Raw genomic sequence first — 18686 nt, 5'->3', positions numbered from 1 at the left:
ATGTAAAAGTGTAAGAGTTTTTATCATTTACGGTGAAAATTATTAATCACGTAATAGCGATTGAACTATAAATAAGTTATGGCCGTAAAAGGACCTAGTAGAAAAATATATGACGACGTATTGAATAACAAATTTTTTAGAGGAACCAGATGAACACAATATTAAAAATATAGGGGTCTTTGTTAAGCATTTTTCTATTATTCATTAACACCTTATGTTTTTTTTTTAAAAAGTTAACGCGCATTCTAAACTTGTAATACATACTCCTAAAACTTCATTTTTGAGACAGATTGTTTTATAATTGTATTTTAAAAATGTATGAAATATAAATCGAAGATGAAGGATACAAAAAAAATTAAAAAATTTCTTAATTATTGTGATAAAATTATTTTAAACCTATTTTTTTAATAGAAATATAAATTGTGAGTAATCAGAGTTTTGAGATTAGTTGCTTAAAAATATAAAAACCGACTTAAGTATTTTTGTGTCACAAATTTAACGCGCATTGACTCTTTATTCTTTTTATTTACTATACACTCGCCCAACGCGCCTTTATAATGTCGGCTTCATTTGCAGCCGCCCTCAACTATGTATACCACGCGCGAACCGTGCGGTAAGAGTCACGGTAAATATGAGTCAATTTCAATTTGTCTACTATGGGACTTGGAACTTTGTACCTGACGTTAACATACTATTTATGGCTTTATTTTCCAAATTACCCTTATGTCCACTAGCAACCCTGATTTGTAAATTTCTGCTTAAAATGGAAAGATAAATCGTCTATTCATTGTTTTTATGGAATCTAAGTGATTAATATAAACTATGATTAGAAAGATAATATGAATAATTGAAATAATAAAAAGTAAAAATGAAATTTAAATTTAAATTTAATTTATCAAATCATAATAAAACCTTTATTTATATACTTAAGAAAAGTCAGTCCATTTTAAATAAAATAGTAGTGCTAAAATTGATATTTGGTGCATTCTAAAAGATTGTAGTTTAATTTTAAATTATCGGCATATAATTTCTATAAAAAAATATAATTTTATGTCTAAAATATTGATAAATAATTAATTTAATTGAATATATAAAATTGAGTGATTAAATTTAAATTTATGTTATATTAGATTTTAATATTTAAAATAAATATAAACATATAGATAATAATTTCTCTATATTGTAGAGATAAATAAGTTTCTATTTTCGAGATTCTAAAATATAAGGAGAAATTCAATTAGAATTTAAACACTTAATTTGAAATATCAATATTGTTTTTATTAATTTTAATTATTTTTATTATATTATTTTAATCGTCATTAATAATCACTTTATTTAGTACAAAAATAAATAATACTTTTTATTTTTTAAATCAATTTTTATTCTTCATAAAAAATTATGTTTTTAAAATATACAATTAATAATGTTTAGAATATCTGAATAATTAATTAAAAACATAATGAAAAGTACATAAATAGCTAATTAAATTTATATTTATATGTATAAAGTTTTATATAAATCTAACTTATCCTATATATATTTACATATCTATTATAAATATTGTTTTATTTTAGTATTAAATACTATCCATAAGTGTTTTACTTTGAAACTACTAAAATCCTGGCTATAACACTTTTAAAAAAAAGGTCTCTTGACATGGTCGATTTTTATAGTTTTTAATAATAATATCGTTATCATATTGAATTATTTTGAATTATCATTATAAATTAATTAATCTTATATACTCCGAATAAAAGATCTCTAAACTATATTAAATTTATATACTTTATAGTAAAAATCAATGCAATGCTGCAATTTCTTTCTATAATAATAGTAGTATTCATTTTTGTTATTGATTTTCAGTGAAAATTACTTAAAAGGCAAAAAGAAAAAACGAAGAATTAGAATTAAACAGCATTAGAATTGTCTGGAAAAATATAAAAAGTTCAATAAATAGATTAAGATAAAAGTTTGTGGTATTAGGTATCGTCTAGTATAAGACAAGAAATCATTTAAAATGGTCAGACACAGAGACTGTTAAGTCTATTAAATATCTTTGCGCAACTACTCCTTCTGTAACATTAATTTCCTTAATTATTTCCCAAAATTCACTAACTTCTTCGACTTCTCCTATAAATTCAAACAAAGTAAAGAAATGACAATAGTTGGGTGCTGTTTTGGATAATTTACTTTAACTCAATAATTTATTTATTTCGTCATATTTAAAAATAGACATATTTTACATATATGATCTTAAGAATTCGTAACGTATTTTCTGTGCTAAATTGTTAAAGTTTTATTTTTATCCCTTTATAATTTCAAATATACATTAATGTAGTTCAATATTTTTGGTTTATTATATGGTATTACATAATGAGTAAAGTACTATAAGGCTCTCTACATATTTATAATTCATATTTTGATACCTCTTATTTGAAAGTCAAATGGTTTGATACCTTACTCTCAGTTTTGCAAACAATTACTACATTCTGTTAAATTTGGGTACTAAACCGTTAACGGATTTAAAAGTAAGATATCAAATCTTTTAAAAATAATGTACCAATTTATTAATATAATTGAAAAGTGAAGTACCAAATCGTATAACCTAATTGATATTGAGGTATCAAATCATTTGAAAGTGGATATCAAATTGTTATGGGAACTAATATACGCCCATAATTGTTTAACGGAATTGAAAATGAGGTCGCAAATCGTTTGTTTTTCAAACAAGAAGTGCCGAACTATGAAGGAGTGTAAGTCATTTTTAGCCAATGAATGAAAGACACGTCAGCACCGTGTATGAATTTGGAAAAAAATGAAAGTTGTTCTATTATTATGAGAAGTTTTAAAGAACGTGATTAAATTGAGAAAACGTATAAAGTTGGTTAATTTTTATGACATTAACCTATTTTTTAATAAGTCATAAGAAATGATTATGACTTTATCAAAGAAAAATAATAATTATTTCTTAATTACCAATGAGCTATATTAAATTATATAATCGTATGACAATAATTTATCGGGATTATTTTCAAAATATCTCATTTTAAAATATATTTACAACAAATTTGTCAATCTTTTCATAATTTCCCACTCTACACTAATAATAAATAATTACAAAAATACCTACTATATATGGAAGTCTTATCTCATTTTAGGTTAATTTTTTACCTAACCACTCTCTTTTCTCTCTCTTCTCTTTTAAAATTCTCTCTTTTTTCTTTTTCTTTCTCGTTTGTCTCTTCATGTCGCTTTTCCGTTCGTCTTTTCCGTTCATTTACTTCCGATGGATTTCTCGTCGTTTTTGATCGTTTTTCTGTTCGTGTTTTCCGTTCGCGCTAGTCCGTTCGTGTTTTCCGTTCGCGCTATGGGTTTCTCGACATCGTTTTTAAATTTATTTAATTTTTTAAGTTTTTTGTGATGATTTAAACATTTTGTAAATAAATTATTATAGATCTATGATTCTTTTGTTTATAAAATTGTTCTATTATTTATATAATTATTTTGTCTTTTCCGTATTCATAGATTTATTTTTTTATTTATTGCTACTGAATGTATATAGAGCGAATTGATTTATGGTGTATTTGCAGTGATTTTATAATTTATTTATGTTATAGTGTATTTCTTGTGTTTTTCGGTATATTTATATTTTTTGGAGTATTTCTACCGTTTTTCAGTACATCTATGGTGCATTTGCAGTGTTTATGATGTATTTGCAGTGTTTTTATGGTTCATATACACCATAAAAATACTATAAAAATACCATAAATACACTATATATATAAGATCTTTACATTATAAAAATACCATAATTACACTAAAAATACGACAGGTACACTATAATATACCATGGTTACACTATAAATCACGATAAAAAAATACCAAAAAATAATTTATAAAAAGCGAAAAAAAAGTATTTATAAAATTAAAAAAACAGATATTTTTTGTAAAAAAAATATTAAAAAAATTAAAACAAAAATAATAATATAAAATTATAAATAAAACAGAAAATAGTGTAGCGTAAGAAATTTGCACTAATTATCATATCATGAGCTCATCTTTTTTTAGAAAATGGTCTCCTCGTCAATTATATAAGTAACAATTTATCCCTTAATTTGATTTATTAAAAAATGTTACCAGATACAGTAGATCATAAAAAATGACACATCACTAGTGACACATCATTAAAGGGCTGACAATGAGGTCATAATTACTTTAATCAAACGTTAAATTTAATAAAGTTTTAAAGGATGACACGTTACTAGATTGATCAACTCAAGTGACAATGATTAAAATTAATAAACCTTTAAAATATCACAACTAAAAGAAACAACCAAATTAAAAAAATTAAAATTACTAACACAATCAAATTTTGACAATAGTTCCGAAAGAAAATAGTTAATGATGGTTAGTGTAAATTATCCCGTTTTGGGAGATTCCATGTCCAGGCAGAACAAACAAACTTCCCAACACAATTTATTCACAAAATGTTCCATAAATTACATAAATTATCCAAAATTTCACGTAACTACACAATTCAACTCATAGGATCTAATCATGTGACCAATCTTGCAAAGTGCATCAGCGAATGTCGTCAACCTTGCTCAAGGAATTGCAATAGATTCCTCGTCAAATGTGAGCCAAACATTAAATTATCTCCTCGCTTTATAAATTGGCTGCAGCGCAAAATCTATAGAGGGTTTTCCTTGGAGTGTAATGAAAACATTTCAGTAATGCTTCATCCATTTCTTGAAACCGTATAAACAAGTATTCCGCATAAATCTACAGCTTCAAGTTGATCGTTTCGGACCATTTGAATATATCGGAATAAACTTGGTCTCCTCCCAGCTCCTCTCCCGTAGCTCCAGCAGCCACCCTTATAATGTCCTCGATTAATGCAAAATTCCCCATTATATCGACATGAGCACCGCTTTGCGTTCCTCGACCTTCTAGAAGATTAGCAGGAGGGGCGTGATTATATTCCCTTATGAACGTAGGGATGCCCGAAGGATTGAATCTGGTTTTCCCTCGCCATGCCTTTGCACACATATACCCAGCGCTTAAAACAGGAACCGTCTCGTCCCCATTAACGGAAAATACTCCATCTTTTAGGCATGAGTTCTCACTGCCACCTGTTGCTGATGTATCTATCTGGAAGGGAATAGCACACTCACCAGCTGAAGTTAACTTGTAAACATATGCTCTTTCAGTGGGTACTCCAACTCCGTACATAGAATAGATCTCCATCTCTGGAGCATTTGGTAATCTGCAGAAGCAAAAAAGAAGATTAAGCAATTCCAGAACATGAAAAGGAAAATCGACCGATCTGCAAAGAGGTAACATGCTATAAATTAAGCGCTTCCGAGTTTTTAGCTACATTGGTGTTCAAAATTCCCAATAACTACTAAAAGTAAGACTAAGTTCAGTATAAAGGGAACACATTTTGAAAGAAAGTTTCCAATTATTCCGATCCATACTATTCAAAGCGGAAGCATCAACATAAGCTATTACAAACACCTCCCAAGTGGAACACATCAAGAATTTGCTTTAAGAACCTTGTGCAGAATCAGAAAAATGAATCCAGTTTATGTCATAAACTAACATCCAAAACTACCAGAGACAAAACTGAAAGTTCTCACCTTGTTTCCAAGGGGTTTGACCAATATTTATAGTGTTCATACTTAGGATCATCCAAATTGTCTGCAATCCCGTGTGAAAAATGTTTTTCGCCACGTTCCATAAGCTTAGGAGCTACAAATTGCAGCAGATCTAAAACTGATCCAGCTGTGTAAACTTTGTAATCAGCAACAGCTTTGATACCCCAAACACCCATCTCTTGGTATTCTGTCCAGATATCACAGTTGTTTGCAAGGTTACTGCCCTTAACAGCATCCTGGAGATCAACAACACTTTTTAACATAAAATACCACCCTGCTCAGATAATTAATACTCAGTACTTGCTGAGAAACGTTAAAAGCAGCTGCTAGCACCATGGCATACAAAATAAGCGAGAAATTTGTTGATTTTGAAGATGTAGAAGAGCAAAAAAGAAAAGGCTGTCGCTCATCGGATAAATAAGATGCCCAAGATGGAAATCACAATTTGGTTGTGCCACTGGCTAATTTAGCTCATCCTTTTTCTTTGGTGTGTGTGTGTGCAAAAGAGAGGGGGGTGAAAAGAAAATCGGGTACATTTATTGGAAAAAACCTTAAAATTAACTTAACATTACCCTGAAATCCATCCTATCAATTTTGGATGAATGGAGCTCAGCCACATTTTTCCCAAATGATATAATTCTCCCATAGTTCACACCTTCAGTAAAACTGGCAGTACCTTTCCCAGTTTGACTGGCAATGTTGGTATTATTCTTCTTTGGTGTCTTTGAACCACAACTGTAGACTCCTTCAGGTGACCAATCAAGGCTACCCCATATTGTATCCCCGCCTTTTGGTATCATAGACATGGTTGAATCCCATGTACGAGTCATCCGCATTAAATGCTGCAAAGTTTGAAGACCAAAAACATCTTTATCCAAAAATCCGGGTGCGTAAGCTCTGCAAAAGGATTAGCATTTAATCAATACCCAAGAACAAAATAGCAGATTAGTTTGAAAACTTAATTCACTGAGAGACTGAAACATTATGATGAATGAAGCAAACTTTAGTGCACTGTAATAACTAGTTCAAAAAATGAACCTTTAATTAGAATAAAATGATAAAGAAAGTTCTCATTCATAGAAATTAAAGTTTTGAAATTTATTTATGGTTTGCTTTAGCGGCTAAAAGAAAAACCTGGCTGCAGCAATATCTCTGGCTTCATTAGAAAAAAGTCCTGAAACTGCTTTCGGCACGCCCAAAAATGGTCCACCAATATTCATCACTGCCTTTATATGCTTCGCACACCAATCTGGTCCACCCCCACCACCCATTGGAGCCGGTGCCTCAACCCATTTCATAAAATGCAGAAAGTACAGAACACCCATAGAATGTGGAATGACGACCACCTTATTTCCACCATTAGTGGCTACCAAGAGTTCCATATTACTTTTTATCCTGCTCAGAGTTTGGTCCCTAACCTGATCAAATAAATTAGGCAGAGATCAGCAAGCTAATGATTACATTACATATTAAATGTAATGGAAGATAGAATCCTAACAAACCAAGAGCTGTTCTGCAATATTATCAAATTAGTATATTAGAAAAGACAATCTACTAGCTGAGAAGCTATACCTCAGTGTTCTGAAATGATATCCTCCAATCATATGCAGCCATATACATGCTTTTCTCCTCGTAACCTAGGCGAGCCAAATTAGCAATTAAAACTGCCCAGACAAAATAACCTGCTGCGAAATAATCAGCTGCCACAAGTCCAGATACAGGCCTAACCCTAATGCCAGGAGGGTCCAGTCCAGATTCATTGTCCAGTGACATATGCTCAACCCAGCATAAAGGTCTGCAGGAAATAAAGGGGAAATAAAGAAGGAAACATACTTCCTAAGTGTCAATTTTACCAAAACTTCGTGCAACTATAAAATCAAGATGAATCAAGAGTCTGAATTTTTTTTAGCAATTAGCAATTGGCACGCAGTCACAACTTACTCTATCCAGGGTGAACTTTTTTCACTCAGAAATTGGGTAGTTAAGTAATTTTAATAATGAAAACGAAGAACAACAGCAATTTCAAGTCAGCTTAAAGTGCCTTCCTCTTCCAAACAATCAGGTCAGATTAACAACTAAAATATTTTAGTATTCTGTTGGTTCGCAAGCCGACTGTTCTTAAATTTTGGCCGCCAATGTTCTCAGAAAAAAAGAAGACTAAGATTATATGTTGTGAAGTATCTGTTTTACAGATACTTTTAAGAGCTATGAAAATTTAAATTCATTCAAACACAGGGATGCAAAACATTGAGAAGGCAACTAGCTAATGATCCTGAAAATACTAAAGTATTGTGGTTCGTTCGAGTTGCATGTATCACTGAATCTCCAATATAAAAACAAACATAATACAGGAATATCATGCGCATAACTGACTCTTAAGAAGAATCCAAATTAACAATTTTTTTCAAATTGAATATGTTTGGTGAAATGTAGGCAATTGCAGAAGGCTCAGAATTCATGATTTTTCAAGTATCATTTATCAAAATACTGCTCACTATACCCTTGTTTCTCTATAAATCTACCTTTAAAGGCTAGCTTACATTAATCATAAATCTATAAAAGTTTCAAAATATCCAGCTTAATAATGCTAGTAACAACATGTAACAGGAACAATAAAATCACACCAAAAGAGTTCCTTACCTATTAAAAATAAAAACATGCAAGTAACACGAAAGCCACATACAGATTCTAAAAACTCTATAAATTTTAAAATAAGTTACTTGTGAGGTAACCACCTTTATCAAAATTCAACACAGTTACACTAACCTTAACCAATTCAATACCAAAAACAATCACCCTGATTACAAGCAATCTCACAGAGCTTCATCACTAAGAAAAATTCAAATACTACAGAAAAACAAACATTTACATAATTTCATCAAATTAAGTACATCACAACTAATGAGAACAAATTTATTTCAGTAATTTTGAATTGTTTTTAGCACCTTAAGTTCTCAAATTCGAAAAAATAAAATAAAATTTAAAAAAGTAAAAAGTTATTATACCGTTTGTAGACTTCACCAAAAGTGCCACCCCAAAGACGTTTCCGAAACAATCCCTCAGCACACTGATGACCTTCCCATAACTCAAGACCACCAGTAACAATTCCTGGCACAAAAACCACCGGATGCTTCACCATTAGCCCTTCCTTCTTTAATTTAACACCGGGCGGGTCGGGCATGGGTCCCGTTATCGCCTCCGTTACATATTGCGGAAAAGAAGCCGGCATTGCATTATATAAAAACAACAAAAACCACCACATCGAACATATAAATCCGATCAACCAACAACAACTGTCTACACATCTACATTTCCTTATCTTCTCCTTCCTCTTCACCGTATCCTTATCATCCTCACCGTTCCGATTATTTTCAATTTCCGTTAAATCCGGCGAAATTTGAACTCGCGATCTCCGTCGCAGAAGCGACATCGTTTCATGAGCTGGGGGTTCCGTCGCTATAGCTGCTCGGAGTGTGTAGACAGTGAAGCCCTAACCCTAATAACATATTTCTTATAGTGGAAACCGCCAAACGACGGAAGGAGACGAAAACAGAAAGGTGGCGCGAAAACCGCCTGCGACTGCTGAAGTGGAATTGTGTGACTGGTTTATCTCGTGGCGAGGTGTTTTAGGAGGTGATGCTAGAACTTTCAAAGTTTCCTTTTAAAACTGTTGAGGGGAAATAGAAAAAGTTTCTCTGTGCACGTGTGGACCCGCTAATGAGAAAGTGTATACGTGGCGTGGAAAGGGCAGTTCTAGTAGAAACAAACGGGTGACGTGTTCATTAGATGAAAGATCAACGGTTGGGAGAATTCGGTGGTCAATGGTAAAGTGTGACTGTGTTACAATTGGCATGGGTTTTGGGTGCTAGAACTTGCATGTGTGCCAACGTGTCTACCAGTATAGGATTTTGAAGAAGCATCTTCTTAGTTGCTTTAATTACATTTAGTGTTGTTTTTAAGCATAATTTTATTGTAGTTTAATGAGTAAATTGAATTTTTATTCTAAATCATCAAGAGTTAAGACTTTTACACAAATCTTCTCATTTTTATAAGTTCAAATCAATGAAAGTATTTTAATCACAAATCTTCTCATTTTATAAGTTCAAATCAATGAGATTATTTTAATCTAATTAACTAAAATATTCAAAAAATTTATAGTCAAATTTATAAAAAAATAAATAAATTGATAATAAATCTAACCAACATTTTATTGATAGCAAACTATATATAAATTTAAAGTAAGCTATGTATATTATTCTTAATTAAAAGAAAGTAAAACTAACTAAATTTGATTGAAAATAAACTGAATATAAATATAAAATAAAATAATTTTAATGAATTTTTAATAAACTAATTGTAAATTTAAATTAATTTTTGTCTAACTAAAATAATTAATTAAAATTTATAGTACTAAAAAAATTGTAAAATTTAGTTAAAAAAAGGATATTATATTTCAAATTGTTAAAATAAACTACTCGATTATAATTTTATTACAGCGGGAGACTATTTTGACAAGATCAGTTGAAATTTAATTATAAAAAAGGTACTGATTTTATCGCAAATTACAAAAAAGTGTTAAATTATATCTTATGTTAAAAAAGGACATTGAGTTATACCTCATTTTGCAATTAAGTATTGCCATATAAGCAAAAATATTGTGTTTTAGCGTTTTTAAATCACAGTAAACTCCCATTATAATAAAATCATAATCGAGTGACTTTTTTCCGGTTTAAAATATAATATGTTTTTATTATAATTTTGTATAGACTTTATAATTCAGAAAATTTAATATTCCAAAAATTAACTAACTAAAATTTTACTAAATACAAATGCAATATAATTTAAAAAAATAAAGTAAAAGTAAATTTATAATAAACAAGCTTTCAGTAGACTGATAATAAATTTAGATTAGACTTAGTTTAACTAATATAGTTTATGGAAAAAATTAATATACATAAAATAAATTTATAGAGCAAATACTAAGTTGGAAATAATTTTTTTAAAATTTTATCCAAAAAAAACGGATATAAATTTAAATTAAACTGAACATAAAATGAGATAAAATAAATAAATAAATAAATATTTAAATAATTAATTATAAATTAAAGACAAAAGGTTTTAAAACCAATTGACCTTTATTTTTTTAGTTGCACCACAACGCTGAACACAATGAATTTTACTCTGATTGAAATTTATTACTTTTAATTGCACCCTAAAAATAATAAAATTAGGAACACCTAAATTTAAAAATAATATCGTACATTTCTTTATTTTTAGACAAATGCAAATAGATCTTCTATCATTAATACTAAGTGAAAATTTAATTAGATATATAACTAATTAATTTTTAAATTTTATTAAAAAAATAAATATATTCAAAATCAACATGTGTCAGCGTCTCTGATTCTGACATTACCTTCTCCGGCACCGCTCGTCTTCCATTAAAGACGAAGGGCGGCAGGTCAGGGGAAGGTGGCGATGGAGTCAGAATATGGTGGCGAAGTCAGAGACGTTAAAATTTCAAAAGCGCTAAATTGAATGTAAAAAATAAATATCATTAATTTATATTAAATAAAAAAAATATTGCTAATATATATTAATGATATTTTTTATAATACTTGGTAATAAATTTATATCATAAATATCATTAATTCATATTATTAAGGTTGGACTTACATTAAAATTTATAACGTGTTACAAAAATACTACTAATACTTTTAAAAGATTAGCCACTTTTTACTTACGACAGTCAAGTATTAATAAATATTATAATTTATATTAAACAAAAAAAAAATATTGTGAGCGAGATCGAGTTTTAAGTTTTTCTATTTCTTACATGAATTTAAAAAAGTCTGGCCCAAGCCCGTATAAATAGAGTGTAAGAGTCGGATTTGTATAGTGAATATAAAATTCAAACCGAACTTGCACTTACATTAAAATTATTACAGCCCGCCAAGTCTGGTCTGGGTCGGGCCCAAGCCCAACCATAATAGTTCTAGTTAAATATAAATAAAATTTAAAATTGGATGATTTATGTAGCCCTTCTCAAAATTGAGGTTTAATTTTGTGGATTATTGGGCCTTGCAAGAAAATAGGACTAGTGGGCTAACAGTCCAAACAAGTATCATCATATATAACAAGAAGCATCCAATAAAGACACTTGAAAAACAGTCTAAGCATGGTAGAAAACTCGCTACAACTCCACCGCTACTGTCTTCTCCGTACGTAACACAACCGGTCATCGGCCGGTACCAAGTTCACATTACAAACCAAAAGAGAGGCAAAAGTAAAGCTGCAGCAACCACAACAGTTTTCACTCATAATAATCAACACTTTACTACTATTTTCATTCCCTTCTCATTATAGCCAATTACTATCACTCACAAATTCAACTTCAATTTCATCCCTCACTGAAAAAAACTTCAGTTTTTACCTCCCCACCATTTTTTCCGATGAGCCGGTTCTCAGAAGATCGCGTTATTTGAAAACGGTGAAGCAGATATGGACACGAGGCGTTAATATATCTCGAGTTTCGCGCGTATTTGCTCACTGTTACTGACACTGACGAAGAATCCAATTCTATACTCAGTTTTTCACTCCTCGTCTTCTTTCTGTCCAAGTGTACGTTCTCCATTTATTTAATTCTTAATTCTTTTTAAATTTTGATTTTCGATTTTCAGATTTTCAAGATTTTTTTTCTATATTTATATTCGAGTCACTGAGTTCAACAACGAGCCATAATGTTCGATTATGTTGTTATCAATCACGAGTTCAACAATTGTATTTATTTCAAAAGTTGGTGACACATTTTTCTGAATTATTTCTACAGGATGCTGACGTGTATAGCTCGATCAAAACAACCCGGTGATGACTCACCGGGTCAACCTGCTAACTCCGCCACCGCTACTAATCCCACCACTAAACAAGAGCACCAAGCCATTAAATCTCTTACTTCTCAGGTAATTATTCCAAATTCCTGTAATTCTAGCTCGATCATTAGCTTAAATTACTTTAATCTTTGATTAATTTTTTGTTTTAATTTCTATAGCTCAAGGACATGGCATTGAAAGCCTCCGGAGCATATCGGCACTGCAATCCATGCACAGGACCGACGAGTCAAAACAGAGTCAGAGTCAACTCAAACGAGTCAGACGCCGAGTCGGAAAAATTCCGCTGGTCACTGCGGCGGACGGGAAGCTCCAGCTCCACGACGCCGAGAGCGTGGGGAAAGGAGATGGAAGCTAGGTTGAAAGGAATATCGAGTTCTAGCGGCGAAGGAACGCCGAACTCTGTAAACGGTAGCGGGCGTCGGGTCGACCCGCCGATTGTGTTCGTTGAAGAAAACGAACCGAAAGAATGGGTGGCCCAGGTGGAGCCGGGTGTTTTAATCACTTTTGTTTCGCTGCCACGCGGAGGGAATGATCTTAAGCGGATACGCTTCAGGTATGTGACACGTGTTCCCTTATTGATTTAGTATTCTGATCCAACGGCGAGCTATGTGTTCATCGTTAGTTTTGATGTATACGTCATTCATTGGTCTCGAACTAGTAACTGCTAAGTAATCGTTTCGATGCATTTATTTTTTGTTTCTTTTTGTTGAAGCTTTTATTATTTTGTTCACTTCTGTTATTCTTTTGGTTTTCTTTTCTTCCAATTGCGCGCCAAAAAGAGGTTAAAAAGGGAAAGCATGAGGGTGTTGTTTGGATGCTTTTAAATCTAGATAACTATTTTAATGCAAAATATATCATTTTAAAACCTATTTTTTCTTCTATATGATTATCATATTTTAGGGGTCTAACTTAATTAAGTCAATTTGAGGTTAGGTGGAATTGATTTAAAAAATTCATAAAATCGAATGATTAATATCGAGTTTGAGATTTTCCAACAAACTATAATTCGACTCGTGTACAAGATATGTTTGAATTTAACTGTATTTTGACTCGTGTCACCTTATTTACATTTCTAACTACTTTTATTAAAAAGCGATTTTTGTGTGGTTAATTTTTATTTTCATAATACATTTGGAGTTATGTTTTTTTGCTAAGCAAAGAAATTGCGTATTTCGTTTTTAACCATGAAATATATTTTTCCTGTGAAAATACTACAGATTGAGATGGAGAAAAAGAAAATTTGCAATTTGAATTATAGAATGGGAACATCCAAACACTGCCTTAGACACCTCTATTTTGAGGGAATAAGATGGGGACCTACATAGAACAGTAATAACCACGCCTAGTGAAAAGCAATCTTACAAAAGTCCAAAAGGAGAACTCATTGTGCCTAATTAGTGATGGTGGGGAAGATTTGATTGTGTTGGGTTCCTTTTTCACTGACCATTGTCTCTATGTCGGAGAACCATCCTTTTCTAATTTTATCCTTAATTTAAAACAAAAAAAATATATTTTTCTTTATTACTTAATCTCTTTCACTCCTGATTCTCCGTGGCTTTTGTCACCTTATGTGACAATTTCCTTGTCATCTTGCTTTTCATTGCCACTCCAAAAACTATCTGCTAGACAAAATGTACCCTTTAATTGACATTTGCTTGTTCGTCAATTGACATTTCATATTTTGCAGGAGACAATGATCTGAACTTTCATGGTTAAAATTGTACATAGAATTTTATTGACTTTTTAATCCAAATAGTCGCACATTAAATCCAATTAGTGTTTCTTTTGCTTGGATGTCTTATCCTAATAATTCTGTTAGGACTTGTTAATTTTATGATGCTATTAGTTGGTTTTATTCCCCATTCTGTGTTTTGTTTGACTGAGTAGACATCCACAATTATGTTGTTGCCACCTAAAACAATTATGCTTTCTTTTTCTAATTGATGCTTGATTTTTTTTCTTAAAGTGGCCTTTCCCTTTTTTGGGGTCAAAAAGTTGGTTAGTGCCTTAGTTAGTTGCCTGCACTAATTTCTTAATTAGATATTGAAGGCTATTGATTAAGGTTTAAGATTTAAACTATAGGTGTGGATAACAACTAGTTATAGCATGATTTGGAAATTCTATATGAGAAATGCTTTAGGATATACTTTCTTTGTTCCCATGCTCGACTTTCTTTATTCGGATATGCAAAGTCCTATATGCAAAATACTACGTGTATTTTCGCTCGACTTTATTTACTTCCGTCGCATATTATTTTAATTGTATTAATTAGTCAATATCACATGTGCATCACATGCCAATTATATCACTAGTGCACAGTTTTAACATCATAATTGACTTCGAGGGTTATTAATGCTGTTAATTTTCTTTGTTTTAGTCGAGATATGTATAACAAATGGCAAGCTCAAAGATGGTGGGCGGAGAATTATGATAGGGTCATGGAGCTCTACAATGTCCAGAGGTTGAGTCGTCAGGCCTTTCCGCTTCCAACACCCCCGAGATCTGAAGATGAGGTGAGGTCATGCACTAGTGAATAGATATAACCTAATGTCATGATCTGTGATAGTATAATTTAATAATCTTCTAAAATAGCCATGTTGAGACATTGATTTGTAGATTGAATGGCTAGGCTGAATTGCTGTTAAATAATAAAGGTTGATTTTGCCCCTCCATCTTGTCAAAAAATATCAAAAGAGTTCGGATTCGTAGTTTTTAGATAAAAACACCCGCAATTTATCAATTTTGGACCAGTTTACACTTTTGACCATCAAAACTGACTGCAGACCGACGTCAGGTTAAGGTGTAAGTTGGCCTAAAATTGACAAGCTGTGGGTTCTTTTGTCCAAAACTACAAACTTTGACTCTTTTGATATTTGGTGCTAAATAGGAGGGGCAAAATGAACTTTTATTGATTGAATAAAGTACTTGTGCTGCTGCTAACAATGTCATATTTCCAAACCTGGCACAGAGCTCAAAGATGGAGTGTGTTGAAGGCAGTCCTGTAACACCGCCACTTTCCAAAGAACGGTTACCTCGTAATTTGTATAGACCAACAGGGATGGGAAAAGGATACTCATCATCGGATTCACTTGATCATCATCCAATGCAATCTCGACACTACTCTGATTCCACCGGTCTCACCTCCACCCCGAAACTGTCCAGCATTAGTGGGGCCAAGACAGAAACATCATCAATGGATGCTTCTATTAGAAGTAGCTCATCAAGGGATGCAGACCGGTCAGGAGAACTGTCAATCAGCAATGCGAGTGATATGGAAACCGAATGGGTTGAACAGGATGAACCGGGAGTTTACATAACTATCAGAGCCTTGCCAGGTGGCAAAAGGGAGCTCAGAAGAGTTAGATTCAGGTAAGATTTTATGCTTATACTGCTTGAAATTGCTTTTAATCGCCATCTCACCGCACACCAATGTTACGCAATGCAGCCGGGAGAAATTTGGGGAGATGCACGCCAGAGTTTGGTGGGAAGAGAATCGAGCAAGAATACACGAACAATACTTGTAACTAAGCTGAAACAAGAATGGCTCGGGCGGTACTGTCTACTATGGGGGTGTGTTTTATTCTTCTCTATCTCTTTCATCAATTTTCTCTTCAATGTCCATACTAGTAGAATCCCTTCTATAGAGAATCTAAAATATGGGTGCTGCTGGCACCTCTGGTTTTTTGTGGGACCCTTTGCATCGTACGATCGATCAATTCCGATCAGTCAAAGCTAATGAAGTTACTCAACCTGCTAAAATGCATGAGCACAAAATCTTGGGAGATTGGGAATCATGTACTTGATTAATCTTTATTCTAATAGTTTCTTTTATTATCTTTTTCTTGCAATGGTAGATAAAGAGCAAGACTTGTGTAATTTTGAGTTTAATTGGTGGGCAATGAAAGAATGTGTTTTTTTTTCTTCTTCTTCTTTGCTCTCTCTTTACCAACAATTGCTTCCTCTCAGATTGTGATGAAATTGGTCATCCAAATATTGAGTTAAGAAACTCTTAATTCAAGAAAAAAATTGAATAACCATCTAATTACTGATGTGAAATTTTATAATGTAAGTTGAATACTACTAGCATATAGGAGTTGTTCTTATTTCAGCTTGTCACAAATGTTCTAGCAAATTTCTTTATTTAGATTAATCAGCATCATGCATTTGATTAGCATATTAGAATATGTTCATGAGCCGGGCTGGGTACGGGCCTCAATGGGCTTGACTCTTTTAAATGCAAGTTTAAGCCTGGTTCAGGTCTGATTCGGACCTTCAATTTACTATCCAAGTGGAATATGGACTCGGGCTGTATTATTTTTAGACCTACATTAGGATCTATAGAATGATGAAAGTCCAAGTCGCCAGTAAAATTGGATTTATTTTGGATTCAGGCTTGTCTGGCCTTGGCCTGGACTTGAGATAGATAACTGTACAATACTAATTCGGGTTTTTTAGATAAATACCAAAAAAAGATAAAATATTCTCAAGAATACTACCTCACAGTTTTTTTTTGAGAAATACAATCTGTACTTTTTTTTTGCAAAAATGACTTTTATTATTCTCATAAATATCTTTTTTAATCTCAGGAATACGATTTTGGTTACCCAGCGCTATACTAACATTGTTGGTTAACCAACAAAAAAAATATTACAAATTCAAACCTCTATTTTTATTAAACTAGTTGAAAATTGTATTATAAACCTCTCCGCCTTTATCACCGCAAGAGCAATCAGCAAATAAAACCTAAATCGTCTTTTTTTAAAATCTAAAATTATTGATTAACCATTAGTTAATCATTTGTTAACCAACAATATATTAAAAACAAAGGTCGTTGGTGTACCTTTAGTACACCATTGGTTAAATAGCAACAAAAAAAATCAACAACAGTTAACTAACGATTTTATTAATAATATATTCAAAATAACATTTATTATAAGTTATCCAACGGTTTACCTAATGTTAACCATTGATTATCCAACACCCAAATATATCACTTAATTCTCACAAGCATTTTTTCAAACACCTACAGTGCAACATGCTGTTTAACACAAAAAATCGAACCAGAAACATAAAATTCAGTAACGGTGTTTACTAATGATTTCATTAATGATATATCGCAAATAAAAATTACAGGTTACCTAATGGTTTACCCAATATTAACCACTGGTTATCCAACACCCAAAAAATATTACAATTCTCATAAGCATTTCTTCAAACACCTAGAATGCAAATCTGTGCAACACCAGAAAATCGAACCCAGCAACCATAAAACATATAATTTGATAGTTAAGCAAATCACCATCTAAACTTATACATATCAACAAGTTTAGAAAAAAAATTGAAAAGAGATTAAAACCAAAAATTTGAAAATCAACTTTTATCCTTTGATTATCAATTTATTTTTTTCTATGGCAGCGGAGGTTCATGGATCTTCATCGTCGACAGTGGAGGCTATGCGTCTTTTTAACTAACAGCGGCGATCAGTGATTTCTTCGGCAACGGCAATGAACTTAATCTAGTAGCAGTGACAATCAGTCCGGTTAGAAGATGAAGAATCGAACATGAAATAATCAGTGTCATGAGCCTCATGAACGGCGTCGGCTTCAAGTCCACCGGCGAACGGCGTCAACAGTTGCTTCCTCTGCTTTCCCTCTTATTTACTCTTTGCTGTTATGACTTTAAGTTTGATTTGAAGAAATTAGGTTATGACAGGATTAGAGGAGTATTTGATATTTGTGTAAAATCAAAAGTATAGAAATCAAAAAAGAAAAGAACAAATTGTATTTTTCAAAAACAAAAGATATGGACGTAATTATCTAATTAAGTTTATAAGTTGTAGTATTTTGTCTAATTAACTCTACTAATTCAAGGCGGATGGGCCGGGAGGATACCTAAACCTATGAACGGGTATAAGGATGATATATGAATATGTTTTGAAACGTTGAAGATAATAAATCTGTAATGCCCCGTAGAATTATTAGCGTTTATTTTCGTGTGTGTCCGATTTTAATTGATTAGGACCTCGAAAATAGTGAATAAATTCACGTGATGAATTTATAAGGGTAAAAAATGTGATTTGCTATGTGTTTGCCTTAAATGTGATTTTTGGCAATTTTACGTGTTAAAAGTGAATTTTGTG

At 31.9% G+C, this 18686-nt stretch overlaps 2 protein-coding genes across 2 annotated transcripts; one reads left to right on the top strand and one right to left on the bottom strand.

The window, feature by feature from the left end:
- Nucleotides 1-4338: 4338 nt before the first annotated feature.
- LOC126669265 (phospholipid:diacylglycerol acyltransferase 1-like) lies at nt 4339-9316 on the bottom strand. Its single transcript, XM_050362685.2, has 6 exons — nt 8663-9316; nt 7230-7452; nt 6792-7075; nt 6230-6554; nt 5640-5893; nt 4339-5266 (listed from the first exon to the last, which is right to left on the bottom strand). Exons 1-6 carry the CDS (start codon nt 9085-9087, stop codon nt 4783-4785), a joined length of 1995 nt encoding a protein of 664 aa, XP_050218642.1. The 5' UTR covers nt 9088-9316; the 3' UTR covers nt 4339-4782.
- Nucleotides 9317-11813: 2497 nt separating this feature from the next.
- LOC126670365 (protein Brevis radix-like 4) lies at nt 11814-16467 on the top strand. Its single transcript, XM_050364075.2, has 6 exons — nt 11814-12278; nt 12487-12616; nt 12706-13100; nt 14925-15060; nt 15516-15916; nt 15993-16467. Exons 2-6 carry the CDS (start codon nt 12488-12490, stop codon nt 16069-16071), a joined length of 1140 nt encoding a protein of 379 aa, XP_050220032.1. The 5' UTR covers nt 11814-12278; nt 12487; the 3' UTR covers nt 16072-16467.
- The last annotated feature ends 2219 nt before the right edge of the window (nt 16468-18686 follow it).

Source organism: Mercurialis annua, linkage group LG2 (genome assembly GCF_937616625.2).
Source record: "Mercurialis annua linkage group LG2, ddMerAnnu1.2, whole genome shotgun sequence".
Classification (NCBI taxonomy): domain Eukaryota; kingdom Viridiplantae; phylum Streptophyta; class Magnoliopsida; order Malpighiales; family Euphorbiaceae; genus Mercurialis; species Mercurialis annua.
This window is presented reverse-complemented; position numbering and strand designations above follow the sequence as displayed.

Excerpts from the sequence above, each read along its gene's own strand:
- LOC126669265 (XM_050362685.2), bottom strand. The coding sequence starts at position 9,087 with ATGTCGCTTCTGCGACGGAGATCGCGAGTTCAAATTTCGCCGGATTTA. Across the intron at positions 7,076-7,229 it reads TATCATTTCAGAACACTGAG|GTTAGGGACCAAACTCTGAG; the intron begins GTATAGCTTCTC and ends TTATTTGATCAG. Across the intron at positions 5,894-6,229 it reads TTGATAGGATGGATTTCAGG|GATGCTGTTAAGGGCAGTAA; the intron begins GTAATGTTAAGT and ends GTTGATCTCCAG.
- LOC126670365 (XM_050364075.2), top strand. The coding sequence starts at position 12,488 with ATGCTGACGTGTATAGCTCGATCAAAACAACCCGGTGATGACTCACCG. Across the intron at positions 12,617-12,705 it reads TTAAATCTCTTACTTCTCAG|CTCAAGGACATGGCATTGAA; the intron begins GTAATTATTCCA and ends TAATTTCTATAG. Across the intron at positions 15,917-15,992 it reads CTCAGAAGAGTTAGATTCAG|CCGGGAGAAATTTGGGGAGA; the intron begins GTAAGATTTTAT and ends TACGCAATGCAG.